The 15,879-nt window shown below is 42.4% G+C and overlaps 2 protein-coding genes across 2 annotated transcripts; one reads left to right on the top strand and one right to left on the bottom strand.

Annotated features, from left to right (window-relative positions):
* Positions 1-7,450: 7,450 nt before the first annotated feature.
* LOC131306876 (uncharacterized) lies at positions 7,451-10,316 on the bottom strand. Its single transcript, XM_058333305.1, has 2 exons — positions 10,117-10,316; positions 7,451-9,449 (listed from the first exon to the last, which is right to left on the bottom strand). The coding sequence occupies exons 1-2, from the start codon at positions 10,314-10,316 to the stop codon at positions 7,451-7,453; spliced, it is 2,199 nt and encodes a 732-aa protein (XP_058189288.1).
* A 1,899-nt stretch (positions 10,317-12,215) lies between these two features.
* LOC131306875 (uncharacterized) lies at positions 12,216-13,370 on the top strand. The gene is made up of 2 exons (XM_058333304.1): positions 12,216-12,698; positions 12,741-13,370. The coding sequence occupies exons 1-2, from the start codon at positions 12,216-12,218 to the stop codon at positions 13,368-13,370; spliced, it is 1,113 nt and encodes a 370-aa protein (XP_058189287.1).
* Positions 13,371-15,879: the final 2,509 nt, after the last annotated feature.

Here is a 15,879-nt window from a genome sequence, read left to right as displayed (position 1 = left end):
CTCTGCTGGTGCAAATCTATAAGGTGCCATAGAAATAGGTGCAGTGCCTGGTATAATATCAATGGAAAATTCAACCTCCTGCTTCGGTGGCAATTCAAAAAGATCCTCCGGAAAGACATCCGGATACTCGCAAACCACAGGCGGTAACTCCCCCCGAGTCATGCTACCCTCGTCACTCAAGGTGATGGAAAAGAGATAACTAAGCTCTCCTCGACCACGCAAGGTGTAAAGAGGTGGGACCAAACTATCCTCTCGATCTCCCAAAAAGTAAAAACAATCACCATCTGGAGTGCACACTGATACTCTTCTTTGGTGACAATCGATAATAGCCTGATATGCTGACAACCAGTCCATACCCAAAATAACATCAAATACAGTCATGTCTAACACTATGAAGTCAAACACAAGGCGACGGTCCATAACCTCTATCTCACAAGACCGACATACTCTATTAAGAATCATTCTACCTCCAACAGGCGTGTCTACAGACAAGAAAGAGCTTAACAAGTCTATTTCCAATCCCAACGTAGTAGCAAAGGCAGAAGATATGAAGGAATGAGATGCACCAGTATCTATAAGTACATTAGCCCAAGTACGAAAGAATAAGAAAGTACCTCGGACCACAGAAGGCTCGGTAGATTCTGGAGCTGTAGTAGCTGCAACTGTAAAAACACGGCCCTGCTAACCTCTTGGCTTAGGCTGTTGAACAGAAGGAATGGTAGTCGCACTATGAGTAGGTTTAGAGCCTTGGGTAGTACGAGATCCCTGAGCAGAAAAGGATTGCTGAGAAGGCCTATAGCCCTGACGGCCTGAAGTGTGCTGTGAAGCTCTGAACTGATGTGACCCAATCACTCCTTGAGAGCTCTAAGCGTTAGGACAAAAGCGTTGGATATGCCCCGCTTGACCACGTTGGTGGCAAATTCGTGGTCCTCCGCTTTGACTTTGATTCATAAGTGGGCATTCAGACTTTCGATGCCCTAGTTGATTGCAATGATAGCAAAGGAAAACTCCCGAAGCCGACCTCCCGACAGACTGTGCTCGTTTAACTGACTCAGTTCCTTGAATTGCATTAGTTGTCTCCCTGCCCCTCTTTCTACTATCGGGTTGAAAAGAAAATCCCACCGCTTGACTTTTGGGCTCCTTGATTTGTTTAGCACATCGAGCATCACCTTCAAGTGCCAAAGCACATTCAAAGACTTTCGAGTACTTCTTATATCGATGGCCAACAACCCCTTTTCTTATATCGGGGTTAAGACCCCGCAAATCGGGAAAGTGCCGTAAACCTTGCTTCATACTCCATAACTGTAGAGTTTCCTTGGACCAATCCCAAAAATTCTTCCCTCAATGTGTCCTTAACCATCTCTGGGAAATACTTCTTCAGAAATATTTTCTTAAAGGTGACCCAAGTCATACCCGCCACACCTCTAGTGTTCTCAATTGATTCCCACCAAAGAGCAGCAGCATCCTCCAATTGATAAGCAGCAAAGGACACCCTCAAGCCATCCTCTGTGATTTGCAAAGTATCCAAGGTCTTACTTATCTTGGACAACCAACTATCTGCAGCAATGGGGTCGGGCTCCCCCCTAAAAATAGGTGGAGTCATGCGACGAAACTCCCTCATGGCAGAAATGGCACGAGACTCTGGCTCCCCAGGAAGAGATTGTTGTGCCCATTGTGGTGTAGTGTTGGCCATATGCTGGAGAGCATTGGTAAATGCTCTCATCATTTGGGCTCCATCAAAGTTCTCTTGTAGAGACGGAGTTTCTCTTCCTTCAACCGCGCTAGCTACCTCTTGGATAGGCTCTCTAGTTCTTCTTTTTGCTCTTGGGGGTTGCACTCTAGCCCCTTGTGCTACACCTCTCCCACGACCACCTCCACGCGCCATCCTACTAATCAAGAGGCAAAGGCAAATAAACTTAATCGCTTTTCAAATGATTCTCAATTCTAAGGTCTAGTGATCTAACACACAAAGCTCTTACCTCATAAAAAAAATATTTTTACTTCATACTACATTGCACGTCATCACTCCGAGACACTTAAGCATGTGAAGGCATAAAAAAAAAGAATATGCCATCTGAAGAAACATGTTAACTACGTAAGCATACAAGAACACATAACATTTGTAAATCACATAACATTCTCATAGCTTAATATGCGAAGTGTCCATGCAATTTCACGTCCCCACCATTTCCCACAGTCCTAAGGTGTTCAAACCTGGTTAGCTCTGATACCATTCTGTCACGCCCCGCTTTATAATAATTCGGCAGCATGATTTTACCTCAAAAAAATAAATAATTTTGTCCAATAACTAAAAACAACTTTCTTTTCACTCCATCATGCAATGTATTATAAGTCTTAACCAAATTAAAAGAAGCATGACAAGCTATCCACTTCCAAACATTTCAATTTTTTTTGATTAGCCACCAAGGCACCCAAAACACCACTTAAACCATACAACTCCAATTACAAAAGGAGGTACAAGTTTTCCTTCTTCCTTGCCTAAAAGACATAACAAAGCATTTCTAGAGGAGAGTTTAACATTTATCATTACATTCTCAAAGTCAAAAACATATACATATAGTCAAAAGATAGCTTTTAAGACCCAACAAAATATCATGCAGATCGACTCGCTCAAGCACAAAAGATATCTCCATCACCGTGTCCATCAAAGCACATCCTTACCTTTCGAACCTGTAAGGTAGGGGTGAGCACGACCGCCCACACATAATCTACTAGAAACTAAAAGATGAAAGTGACATGTTTGAAAATATGAATACTCATGATAGCTAGACACAACTCTTAATGAATATAATAAGCTCGAAAGGATGAAACCAAAATTCTTCAAACAAAAAAAAAAAATAAGTCAACACATTAAATTAAGTACAAGAAAGTAAGAGCACATAAAACCAAGGTCCAAGTTATCACAGTTGTGTACCAATCCTAGGCGACTGATCAGGTCCCTAATCATCCAAATTTATGGGCTACTAACCCAAAGGCCTATGGGGCACCTTATCCCGCGCGGGTTTACGGACTATACACCGACGGATAACTCATTATCCATATGCTTCCGGCTACACAACGAGCATAAAATGGCCAAGTCAAACGCCAATACATGGCTCACTAGCCCAAATGTCAAGTATCCATCTCAAATCAATTCCAATAAGTAAATACAACTTGTATCAACACAAATCTCAATCTTTACTTTCAAATCCACGAAGCACTAAACATAGATATATAAGTGTCTATACTTTTTCAACTCCACCCTCAAAAATTTCATCAATTATGTCAACAAGAGGTAATCCATATCAAATACAAAAAAAATTAATGTGCTCTTCACCAAATGCAAACAATTAATCCAAGTACCCTAAACTAGTATATCCATTATCAATCCAAATAAACATAAGCCAATATTTAGACACCACAAATTCTCTAGGCATAATATTTTCTCCACACCCCATCAAACACTAAATCCATCAATTTCAATATACAACTAAAAATATGAAATTTACACAACCACTCAAATTAGGGCTTTTCTTCCATAATTCAATTACTACTTAAATACATGAAAATAATCAATCCTCAAACACAATACTTGCATTTTTAAGATATCTAGTAGAAAAACCCTACCTCAAATGATAGCACACTAAAGAGATGGGTGAGATGGTGATGGAGGAAAGCCCACAAACTTGAAATCCCTAGATTCCTCCAAGTTCTTGATGAAGATACAAAATGCCCAAGCAAAAGAAGGTGCAAGATGATTTGGTTGTGTGTGGGTGTGTTTGAGTGATTGAGAGAGAGAGAGAGAGAGAGAGAGAGAGAGAGAGCACACGGCTCTGGGATGGAAAAGAAAAAAAGAAACAGAGAACACGAGATGTTCTCTGGCCAAATGGATTTAAGGTGTAAACATTACACCCTTCCCCCCTCAAGTCTCTAAATTATCACATAATACTTGCATGCTATAACTTCTTGCACTAGAGCCCCTCAACTAACACTTAAACAAGTAATTAGCTCTAAAAATTTCTAACATTAATTACACAACACATAGGAGTCTCCTAACACACTCAATCAAAGGGCCAAAGAATTCGAACACAGTCAAGAAAATGCCTACACATGCACCTGCACAACTATATTCAAAAATAATATTTTTTTTAAGGCTCATAAAATTCAAAATATTTAAAATAACACATTTCACATTAAAGAAATATTAAATAAATAAACTTAGACACGGTTCTCTACACCGAGGCAATTAGTGGAATTGGGCAAAGCAGCTCGGCATCGATGTAAAGTGTTATAGTCCATTGATGCCGAAGCACATAGTAGAGCACTCTAAGGCCGTTGCCATCGATGCCGAGGGGCTATGTGGTGGATTCTCTGAGCATCTTGGGAATATTCCAGGCGCGGATCTTCAGGATATAAAAGCTTATGTCATTTTTGTACAAAACAAGTAGAATAGATTGAGTAGTACAACTTTTAGATCTAGAATAGATTTTGAATCTTTTTGCATTGTTCTTGAGTGTTCTTCATTTTCAGCTTTGAATATTTTAATTTCTGCCTTTATTTGTTAGTTTTTGATATTGTCGCCTTAATTAAAGTTGTTTCTTTACTCCCGATCTATCTTAATCTCTAGTTTAGTTCAAGTCTTGTTATTTCATTATGTTAGCTAGATTTTTACTTGCTCTTATCTCTCTAGATATGTGCGAGTAGTTTACCAAGGTTAGGTCATGGGGTGATTAGCACCTCATGGCTCAAGTAGAATTGCGTTTTTCACCATAAAGTTTGAATCTTTGGATTCGATCATTGATGTGGGGTTCGGGTTTATTTGTCAAATCGCTAAGGTGTTAATCTCCTTGATCATGTGTAGGTAGGAGCATCGCCTACCTACCACACATGATACTTGGAGCTCTGACGCACGAGGCATTTGCTAAATAAATTCTAGAGCTAGCTTGGTGTTCAAACCATTCTATTTTTCCGATTCGGAAACCTTAATTGTGTATCCTGAATTGCGTATTTGGGTAAGAAATGCAATTTTAACTTGAGTCGTGGGTGTTAGTAATTCCTAGACCTAACCTGTCTTTTATCTTAGTTTATTAGCTTTTCAATTTAGCCCCTTTTAATTTCCACTACGCACGTAAAACCAAGTTGGCTGTCTAAAAGCCGAAAGCCCTTACTTGCATCTACAAATCCAGCAAAGCCCTATTAATTATTCCCTTGGGTACAATCCTGGATTTTCGGATTATCATGCTTCAATTGACATATTAGGCCCTATGCTTGGGGCGTTATCTCTTATATCGGAGCGAACGAAGCAACTTCTGCATTACTTCTTCCTTGACGGTGTATTCTCCGAGGACTTGTCCCTTGACCAGCTGTGAATCACTTTTGGCCAGCACATGGCTAGCTCCAACGGCACTTGCCAATTCCAGTCCAACCACTAGTGCTTCATATTCGGCCTCATTGTTGGTTGTCTTGAACTCAAACCTAAGCGCGTAGCTAAGGCGTTGGCCCTTTCAAAGATGTTAGAATTAAGCCAGCTCCACTTGCTTCTCTAGTTGTTGATCCGTCAACCTGAAGGACCCAAGGTTTGGGTTCTTCTTTGGGGAGCTCCTCTGGCTCTGGATATGTGTATTCTGCAAGGAAATCTGCCAACACCTGTGCCTTGATGGTAGTGCGAGGCTTATACTCTATATCAAATTCGCCAAGCTCTATTGACCATTGAATTAGCCGGCCTAATGTCTCTGGGGAGTGGAGAATTCTTCGAAGTGGTTGGTCTGTTAGCACTTTGATTGGATAAGCCTGGAAGTATGCCCGTAGCCTTCTGACTGCTATCACCATTTCAAAGGCTATTTTTTTCAGCTCTGGGGTATCTTAATTCAGCTCCCCGTAGCGCCCTACTGGTATAGTACGCTGGGAGTTGGGTTCCTTGCTCTTCCCAAGCCAAAATCGTGCCGACGGCTTGAGGGGAGACAGCTAAGTACAGGAATAGATTCTCTCCATCTTGGGTCCTACTCAGCAGCGGTGGTGATGCTAAATACTCCTTCAATTGGGTGAAAGCTATTTCCTCCGTGGTTGTCCATTCAAAGGCTTTTTTCAGAACCTTAAAGAATGTTTGACACTTATCAGTTGCTCGTGAGATAAACCTGCTCAAAGCTGCAACTCGTCCTGTGAGCTTTTGGACCTCCTTGATATTCCGTGGTGAACGCATGGCGAGTATAGCCTGAATCTTTTCAGGATTTGCCTCGATCCCTCTTTGAGACACCATGAAACCTAAGAACTTCCCTGACGAGATTCCAAAAGCACATTTTGTTGAGTTGAGCTTCGTTCGGTATTTTCTGAGAACCTGGAAGGTTTCTTCCAAATTCGCAACATGGTTATGTGCCTTAGCACTTTTAACCAGCATGTCATCCACGTATACTTCTACGTTGCGTCCGATCTGTTGCTTGAACATCCTGTTAACCAACCTCTGGTATGTCGCCCTTGCATTCTTGAGACCGAAAGGCATTACTTTGTAGCAATATAATCCCCTGTCGGTGATAAATGAGGTTTTTTCTTGATCTCCTTCCTGCATTTGGATTGGGTTATATCCTGAAAATGCATCCATAAAGCTAAGGAGTTCATCTCCGGTAGTAGAATCTACCAATGAATCAATCCTTGGGAGAGGAAAGCTATCCTTTGGACATGCTTTGTTGAGGTCGGTGAAATCTACACACATTCTCCATTTGCCATTAGCTTTCTTCACCATGACCACGTTGGCTAGCCAGTCGGGGTAAAGAATTTCACGGATGGACCTCGCTTGTATGAGCTTATCTACTTCCTTGGCTGCAGCTTCATTTCGTTCTGGAGCAATGGTTCTTTTCTTCTGCTTAACAGGACGCACTGTGGGGTCAACGTTCAGCCTGTGAGATATGACCCTTGGGTCAATTCCAGGGATGTCTTCGTGGGACAATGCAAAAACGTCTTTATTCTTTCTAAGGAATTACAGTAGCTCTGACTTTGCAGCCGTGCTCAATCATGTTCCAATTCTCACTATCTTTCCTGGTTGCCGTGGCTCTAGAAGTTCTTCCACAAGCTCTTCTATGGGTTCTCCATGTTAGAGTTTTTCTTCATCTCGAGTGTCAAGACTCTCTATGTTCATGGTGATGTTAGCTCCTCTGAGTGAAGTAACGTAACATTCCCGTGCTGCTTTCTGATCTCTTTTGACACAGGCAACTCCTTCTGACGTTAGGAATTTGATCATTAAATGGTACGTGGAGATTATTGCCCCAATCTTGTTCAAAGTCGTCCTTCCTAGGATTGCATTATATGCCGAGGAGCAATCGACTACTATGAAATCAATCATACGCGTAATCTGACTTCTCTCCTCTCCCATAGTAATTGGTAGTGCTATCTGACTAGCTGGGTAAACAGGCGTACCTGCAAACCCAACTAGCGGTGAAGCCATAGGCCTTAGCCTTTCTCATCCAACCTTTAATTGGTCATATGCATTGAGGTAGAGTATATCGGCTGAGCTTCCGCTGTCGATCAACACTCTTCGTGTGAGGTAGTTTACCACAACAAAGGTTATAACCAAAGGGTCGTCATGGGGAATTTGAATTCCTTTGACATCTTCTTTTGAGAATATTATAGGTATTTCCTCTTTTCTCTGAAATTTACTTGGTCGGCTAATTGTGTTAACCTCCAAATGTTCCTCTGTCCTCAGTTTTCTTAGATGCGCCTTCCTAGCATTGCTAGATTCTCCACCTCCAGCAAATCCTCCATGGATGACCTTGATCTCTCCAATGGGACCTGACTGGGGGGTAGTGCCGTCTTTACCCTCTTTGTTTGTGTCTTCCTTCCTGGGTTGTTTCTGGTGCTTCTTTGTTACAAAACGTTGAAGTCTCCCTTTTTGAATTAGATCCTCAATCTGTTGTTTCAAGTCAATGCAGTCATCTGTGTTGTGTCCGTGGTCTCTGTGAAACCTGCAGTATTTATCCCGAGCTCTCCTGCTAGGATCGGTTCTCAGCTTGCCAGGCCACTTGAGGTCTGGATTGTCTTGCAGATTGCTGAGGATTTGCTCTGCCGTGGCTATGAGCAGAGTAAACTGCTTGTACTTTCCTTGGGGCGGCCCTTCGACTACTCCTCTCTTCGAAGATGACCTTGAGTCCACCTTTTTATTTTTTGGTTCACCTCCTAACTTGCGGACAGCTTCTCTCCTCCTCTTGTCTGTTGGAGGGAATTCGCCAATTTGTGATGGTCCTGTTTGAGGATCAAAACCATCACGTGTACGCCTTGCGTAGACAGCTTCTTCTGCGTTCCTATGCTTCTGAGCTCTGAGCATGAGCTCCGCCATGGTTTTTGGTGGCTCTTGAGACACAAGGTATAGGAATTGTCCCGAATACAACCCAGCAATATATGCAGTTATGCTCACGTTATCGTCGACTTCATCTATTTGGACCACCTCTTTATTAAACCTGGTGGTGTATTCTCTTAATGATTCCCATTTTCCTTGTTTCACCGTCACGAGATGCGTTGCTGGTTTGTCGTAGCGCTGGCCAGCAATGAAGTAACTTACAAAGCTTGTGCTAAGCTCTTTGAAGCTACGTATACTTCCCGGTGGGAGCTTGTTGAACCATGCTCGGGCACTTCCCTTGAGGGTAACTGGGAACGTCCGACACATGACCTCGTCTGGCACTGCTTGTAGGTGCATCAAGGATTTATATGTTTCTAGATGATCTAACGGGTCCGTGGAGCCATTAAATGTTTCCAATTGGGGCATTTTAAACTTCCTTGGAAGAGGACGCCCCATGACTTCAGGTGTAAAAAGTGAATCTGTGTTTTGCACTAACTCCTCTACCGTGGCAAGGGTTTGTGCTTTGACATGCTTCATTAATCCTTCGATCTGGTTTTGCATCTTGAGTATCGCCTCCTGCTCGTGGGGCAACTTCTCTAGGGGTGGCTTACTATATTTTCTTCGGTTTTGGCTTTCCTTTTCACTGGATTCGCCTTCCTCCATGTCCTCGTCGTCTCCGTGGCGACTGTTTTGCAATCTCGGGATACTTGGCTCGGAGATTTGCTTTCGTAAGTTCGCGTTTTCTTGCATTGCAGTCTGTAACCCTTGAGTTAAAGTTTTTATCTGCTCTTGCATATGGGCAAACGCTTCTGGGGTCATCTGATTACCTCCTGCTGGGTTTGCCGCGGCGGCCTTGGCCGCTTCTGCTGCCTTAGTGGCCTTTTCGGCGACGGCAGCGGCCCTGGCGGCTTTTGCTGCTTTGGTTACTTCGGCTGCCTTGGCAGTTTTGGCAGCAATGGCTGCCTTTACGGCATCGCCAATACCCGTTCTTTCGGGATCTGAAGCCATTGTCGTTCTACTTGATCGGATCTCTACCATACAAAGCCGTTCACCGTGAGGAAAAAGTCGCTTCCCCACAGACGGCGCCAGCTGATGAAGCAGCTTTGATGACAGCTCCGACCTAGACCTGCAAAACAAAGCTGATAACTTGAGTCACCGGTGTGGTGGCGTGCCTACCACCCTCCGATGCCTAAGTCAGTAGAATCCTTGTTATTTGGTGGAGGAATTGAGATTCTTTGTTGTAGAGTTCGTACCTGGTATTGGAGTTCGACTGCTATATTTATAGGCATTGTAATTGGAGTTTGAGTCCTCGTAGGACTATACCTCGTAGGTTCCGGATCTCCTCTCTGAGGTGTGTGGAGTCCCGCCTTAGCTAGGAGTCTATGGGATTCTTGCCTTAGCTAGGAATTCCATACCCATCTATGATCATGCATATCTTTGGCATTTTGGGCTTATCTTACCCTTCCTTTATCCCTTAGGATTTATCCTTTTTGCCGTGGCATCTTTATCGGAATAAGTATATTTCTCGTGTGATACCGTAAACGTCATGCTTCCCGTTGAAGCTAGGGGCCGGAGCTGGTCCTTGGACTTCCTTCAAGCTTTGTCTCGGGGACGGAGCTGGAAGGTTATAGCTCCGCTCCCCGTAAGCCCCCATAGGGGTTTGGTGGAGCTAGCTCGCACTCCCTAAATCCGCAAGTCTGGTAGTTCTGAGCTCCTTAGGTGTGTCCTACTTATCATGGTCCATGAGGCTTTGCATCACTTGAAAATTCACAAAGGGAAAAGAAGGCAACAACCTTGAAATTGGATTTTCATAAAGCCTATGACCGAGCACAATGGGATTTCCTTGAACAAGTAATGATTCGTATGGGTTTTTAGCTCCAGGTGGATCCAACTGCTTATGCAGATTGTTACAACTGTCTCCTTTACTATTATGGCAAATGAGGATTGTAGGTCTTCTTCCTTCCTCGAAGAGGTTAACGCCAAGGGAATCCATTCCCCTACTTGGTTTTGCAGGTGAATGAGATTCTATCCAAAATGATTTTTTGTGTGTGTGTGTGTTAAATGAGCATATTATTAAGGGTGTTTGCATTAAGAGAGGGTGCCCTTACATCACTCTTCTTTTCTTTGCCGACGATGCGCTTCTCTTTTTCAATCCCTGATGAGCAGGGAAAAACCTGACAAGGTCAGTGCTATATGATATACGGACCTAGGAGATAGCGGCCAGCTTCGCCTATAATTCCCAAGGAGAGATAGCCTGTGACAAGGTCAGGGGATACCAGCTCTGCCTATAGGACGGAGCTGGCATGAGGTCCAAGGACCAGCTTTGGCACTTGGTTAGAACGGCATAAGTAATATTCTTATCCTAACCAAAGATGCCCGGATGGGATAAAACTACAACTGAAATCCTACAGGATAAGGAATGTTATAGACGAGATAAGCGCTAACCATCCCAGATGTACATGGACTCCTAGCTAAGGCAGAACTCCTCCTCACCCCAAGCGGGTGATCCAGAATACAGTCCTACGAGGACTCTACCTCCCAAACAAGATGCCTACAAATATGACGGTAGAACTCCAATAAAAGGTATGCAACCCTAAACAAAGAACAAAAATACTCTGAAGTATACTACTGACTTAGGCATCAGAGGGTGGTTGGCAAGCCACCACACCGGTGACTCAAGCTCTCACGTTGTATTTGCAGGAACAGGTCGGGGCCCGACACAAAGCTGATCCATCAGCTAGCACCGTATGTGGGAAACAACTTCTTCCTTACGGTGAATAGTTTTGTATGGTGGACACCCGATCAAGCAGAATAACGATGGCTTCAGACCCCCCACAAATGGGTGTCAACAACGCCACGAAGGGTGCAGACGTAGCCAAGGCGGCCTTATCGCCAAGGCTACAAAGGCTGCCAAGGCCGCCGCCGCCGCCGCCGCTGCCAAAGTCGCTAAGACGACAGAGATGGCCAAAGCTGCTGCAATGAGCAAACCAGAAGGTGACCAGATGACCCCAGAAGCGTTCGCTCAAATGCAGGAGCAAATTAAGACGCTAACCCAAGGGCTACAAGCAGCGATGCAGGAGAACGGAGATCTGCGAAATAGGGATGGCAATTCGAACCGAACCGATGGGTACCCGAACCGATAACCGAAATTATCCCCGAACCATAACCGAAATTTTCCCCGTGGGTACGGGTATGGTTGGCATAGAGAATACCCGAACAGGTTTCGGTTCGGTTTTGGTTCAGTCAATACCCGAACCGAACCCCGAACCGACCCGAACCCCGAACCCCGAACCGAATTAGTAGTAAATTACAAAAATACCCCTGCCTATACATATACCCATACGTTTTAGGGCTTTGTCCCAATTTTCACCATCTTTTGTGATGTGATCAGTTTTTTTTATAACCATTGATAATATTTTGGTTGAAAACTGATAATATTGATAAGCCAATATTGATAATAGTGGCCAGTTTTTTTTAATGCTTGAAAACTGAAAATATTTCGGTTCGGTTCGGTTCGGGTCGGTTCGGGTAAACATATTATTCTGATTCCATTCGGTTACCCATTCGGTTCGGGGATTACCCGATAACCGAATGGCTCGGAAATGGTTCCATTCTTCCTTCCCCGTTCGGGGATCGGGGCGGATATGGAACATACTTCGGGTTCGGGGATCGGGTACGGAATACCCATTTTCCGCCCCGAATGCCCCGAATGCCATCCCTACTGCGAAAGCCAATCTCAGAGCCAAGCATCTTAAATCAATGACATAGCGAAAGACAGGAAGAGGATGATAGGGAGGATGCCGAATCCAGCGAAAAGGAAAGCCAGAACCGAAAAAAGCTTAGCAAACCACTCCTAGAGAAGCAACCCCATGAATAGGAAGCGTTGCTCAAGATGCAGGACCAGATCGATGGGTTGATGAAACACATCAAAGCACAAACTCCTGCCATGGTAGAAGAGTTGGTGCAGGATACGGATTCACCCTTCACATCTGAGGTCATGAGGCTGCCACTCCCCAGGAAATTCAAAATGCCTCAGTTGGAGACATTTAATGGTTCCACGGACCCATTGGATCATCTAGAAACATACAAATCCCTAATGCACCTACAAGCAGTACCAGATGAGGTAATGTGTCGTGTATTCCCTGTTACCCTCAAAGGAAGTGCTCGGGCATGGTTTAACAAACTCCCCCCGGGAAGCATACGTAGTTTCAAAGAGCTTAGCACTAGCTTTGTAAGCTACTTTATTGCTGGTCAACGCTACGGCAAACCAACAATGCACCTTTTGACAATAAAGCAGGGGAGATGGGAGTCATTAAGGGAATATACTACCAGGTTTAACAAAGAGGTGGTTCAGATAGAGGAAGCCGACGACAGCGTGAGCATAACTGTGTAAATAGCTGGGTTGTATTCAGGACAGTTTCTATACCTTCTATCTCAAGAACCACCCAAAACCCTGGCAGAACTTATGCTTAGAGCACAGAAGCACATGAATGCAGAGGAAGCCGTCTATGCAAGACGTTCCCGTGATAGTTTTGATCCCCATGCAGGGCCATCACAGGTTGGCGAATTTCCCCCATCCGATAGAAAAAGAAGAGAATCCACCCGCAAGACGGGAAGGGAACCAAAAAACAAGAAGATGGACTCCAGATCCTCCCCAAAACGAGGAGGAGGACCGCCCCAAGGCAAATACAAGCAGTTTACACCACTCATAGCCACGGCAGAACAAATCCTCATCAACTTACAAAATGATCCGGACCTTAAATGGCCCGGAAAGCTAAGGACTGATCCTAACAGGAGAGCTAAAGATAAATACTGCAGGTTCCACAGAGACCATGGTCACAACACAGATGACTGCATTGAGTTAAAGCAGCAGATCGAGGAACTGATCCAAAGAGGCAGACTTCAACGTTTTGTAACGAAGAAGTATCAAAAGATATCCATGAGGGATGATACAAACAAGCAAGGAAAAGATGCCACGGCTCCCCGATCAGGTCCTATTGGAGAGATCAAAGTCATCCATGGAGGACTTGCCGGAGGTGGAGTGTAACACCCTGACTTTTAAAAATCAATAAGGCGATAACATATATATATATATATATTTATATATATATATATATATATATATATATATATTCAATGCTTATAAATAAACAGTGTAACATTTAGAGGTCGCTTGCCGTTAGGATTTAGAAAGTATACAAGTTGTGACGTAACGTCTACAAAAAAAAAAATTTAATTAGAGTATTTTTCTGCTTATATGTCATTTTTATTTAGCTTTGTCAATATCACACCGCGATGTTAAAAACATTGCAACACGGGAATAAGACACGAATTTTCGTGAGGTGGAGAACCGTGGATTTCAAACAGAATAATCCGGAAAAGAGTCGGTGTCTTGTTATAGGGTGAATCGGATAGAAATCCCTAATTAAAAGAATATTCTAGAAGATATACCTAGATTCTATTAATTATGATTGGATTTTATTAGATTTTATTAAGATTTTATTAGATTATGTTAGATTTTATTAAGATAATCCTAGATTATTCTAGATCTTCTCTAGATATGATTAAGCCTTCTATAAATAGGTATCCCCCTCTCCCTCCACGTGCAACAAAGACAACACCAACTAGGAGAGAGAGAGAGAGAGAGAGAGAGAGAGAGAGAGAGCGGGGGGGAGGGGGGGGGGGGGGGGGGGGTGGGAAGATAAAGGAAGTGAGAAATAGGGGAAGATCGAGAAGAGGGGAAATCCATAGGAGGTAAAACTCTCACATTTATTCATTTTTCTTACACCACTGCCGTTTACACATACACACTTGCACTTAATCTATACACTAATTTCCTATTTAGACTCACAGTAAAAAGGTAAAGAAAAAGTGGATACAAAGAGATACAAAGTCTACTGCCACTATATACGCCAATTGGTATTTTTAATTTGTTCAAATTAATATTAGTTTTTAATCTACTTAATTAGCGAATTAAGTAGGAGTAAAATAAGGCTTTTTCATATACACGCACCCTTCACAATTAACACTTACTGCAAAAAACTTGTAAAGAGAAACAGGACAAATTATGAAGAGGTTTTGTTAGGAATAAATAATTTAACCCCAATTTTGGTATTTCTGATTGTTTATGTATTGTTCTAGAACCCAGTACAATACGGTAAAATCTCGGATGCAAAAGGTGAGTTGTGAATTATCCCTATTACACGAAATTTTCGTAAAATTTATACTTTTGGCTTACAAAAATATGTTTATTTAACATTTGAATTATTTTGTAGCAAATATACCATGGAGTTATGATGTTTTGAAAAGTTTATGAAAAAGTATTATCGATACATCCGAACGATGTCCCTGGAATCTAGGGGACGCTAAAGATACTAGTCGGAACGGTGTTATAAGGGCGAAAAGAAATGGGGCACAGCCGGGTGCCCAATTGCATTAATCAATTCACTTTACATGCGTTGGGGGTCGCTCCCTCAGTACCGGCGATAATCATTGGATGGTATCATATTATTATGTTATGATATGTTATCTTATACACAGAATTGTTTTGGTTACAGCTCAAGCCATAAAAAGCTAAAGTTATGATATTGGTTACAGTTCAAGCCATGAAAAACTGAAGTTATGATTCCTGTTTTTCTCTGATAAAAAGGAATTTAAAAATTCCATGGTGGGTCATGTAACTCCGATAATTCATACTCTCACACAAACAATGGCTTATGTTTGTTGAAATCTTTCTTTTCAAGTAATCAGAAATAATAGAAGGACGGACCGACTAACTATAAGCTTATGTCACGGTTATGTAGTGGAAGGGAAACGAAAAATAAAATGTAGCTCGTGTCTCCGTTATTATAAAAAAAATCTAGTGACTTTTATTTTTATAGCTTTCGCAAATGTTAAGTCTATTTCTGTTTGTTGTTAAAAAAAAAAGAGTAATAGAGGCCATTGGAGAGATCGACTCACTGACTGGTCACGATATTCAAATCCGCTGGATTTGGGTCGTGACAGAAGTGGTATCAGAGCAATGGTTAATTAATAACACGTAGATATGGAAAACTTACGAAATTGTTAGATTCAAGACGTAGAGTGTCCTGAAGTATGAAAACTTTGTGAGACTACTAAGAGTTAACTTAGTTTTTTTTTAAGGCATAGGACTTAGGAACTACGTTTACGAATCAGATGTTGGACTATGATCATCAGCACATTGAAATACTGAGTAATGCAATTTGAGCGCTTATTTTAGCTGCCTTTTTACTTACTAAAATAGAAGGACAAGGACTTGTATCCTAAGTTGGAACTTTGGCAAAAAAAAATGTATCGGTTATTCTGTTCTTCGTTTTCAACTATTTCCGTTCTCGATCTTTGATATTATATTGCTAGACAGATTGCAATTTTATTCTCTTATTTGATCCTGACTTTGTGTATCTTGGCTGTCATTTGATTCTTGTTGGAGGTACAACCAATTTCTTGTAGTTTGATACTTGATTCACTACAACAAAAATTACATTTTACAGCGTTCGAAAAACGCTACTGAATGTCATAGATAGCGTTTGTCGGAA

This window comes from Rhododendron vialii, chromosome 11a (assembly GCF_030253575.1).
Source record: "Rhododendron vialii isolate Sample 1 chromosome 11a, ASM3025357v1".
NCBI lineage: Eukaryota > Viridiplantae > Streptophyta > Magnoliopsida > Ericales > Ericaceae > Rhododendron > Rhododendron vialii.
The sequence above is the reverse complement of the archived record's forward strand: the minus strand, read 5'-3'. Positions and strand labels throughout refer to the sequence as shown.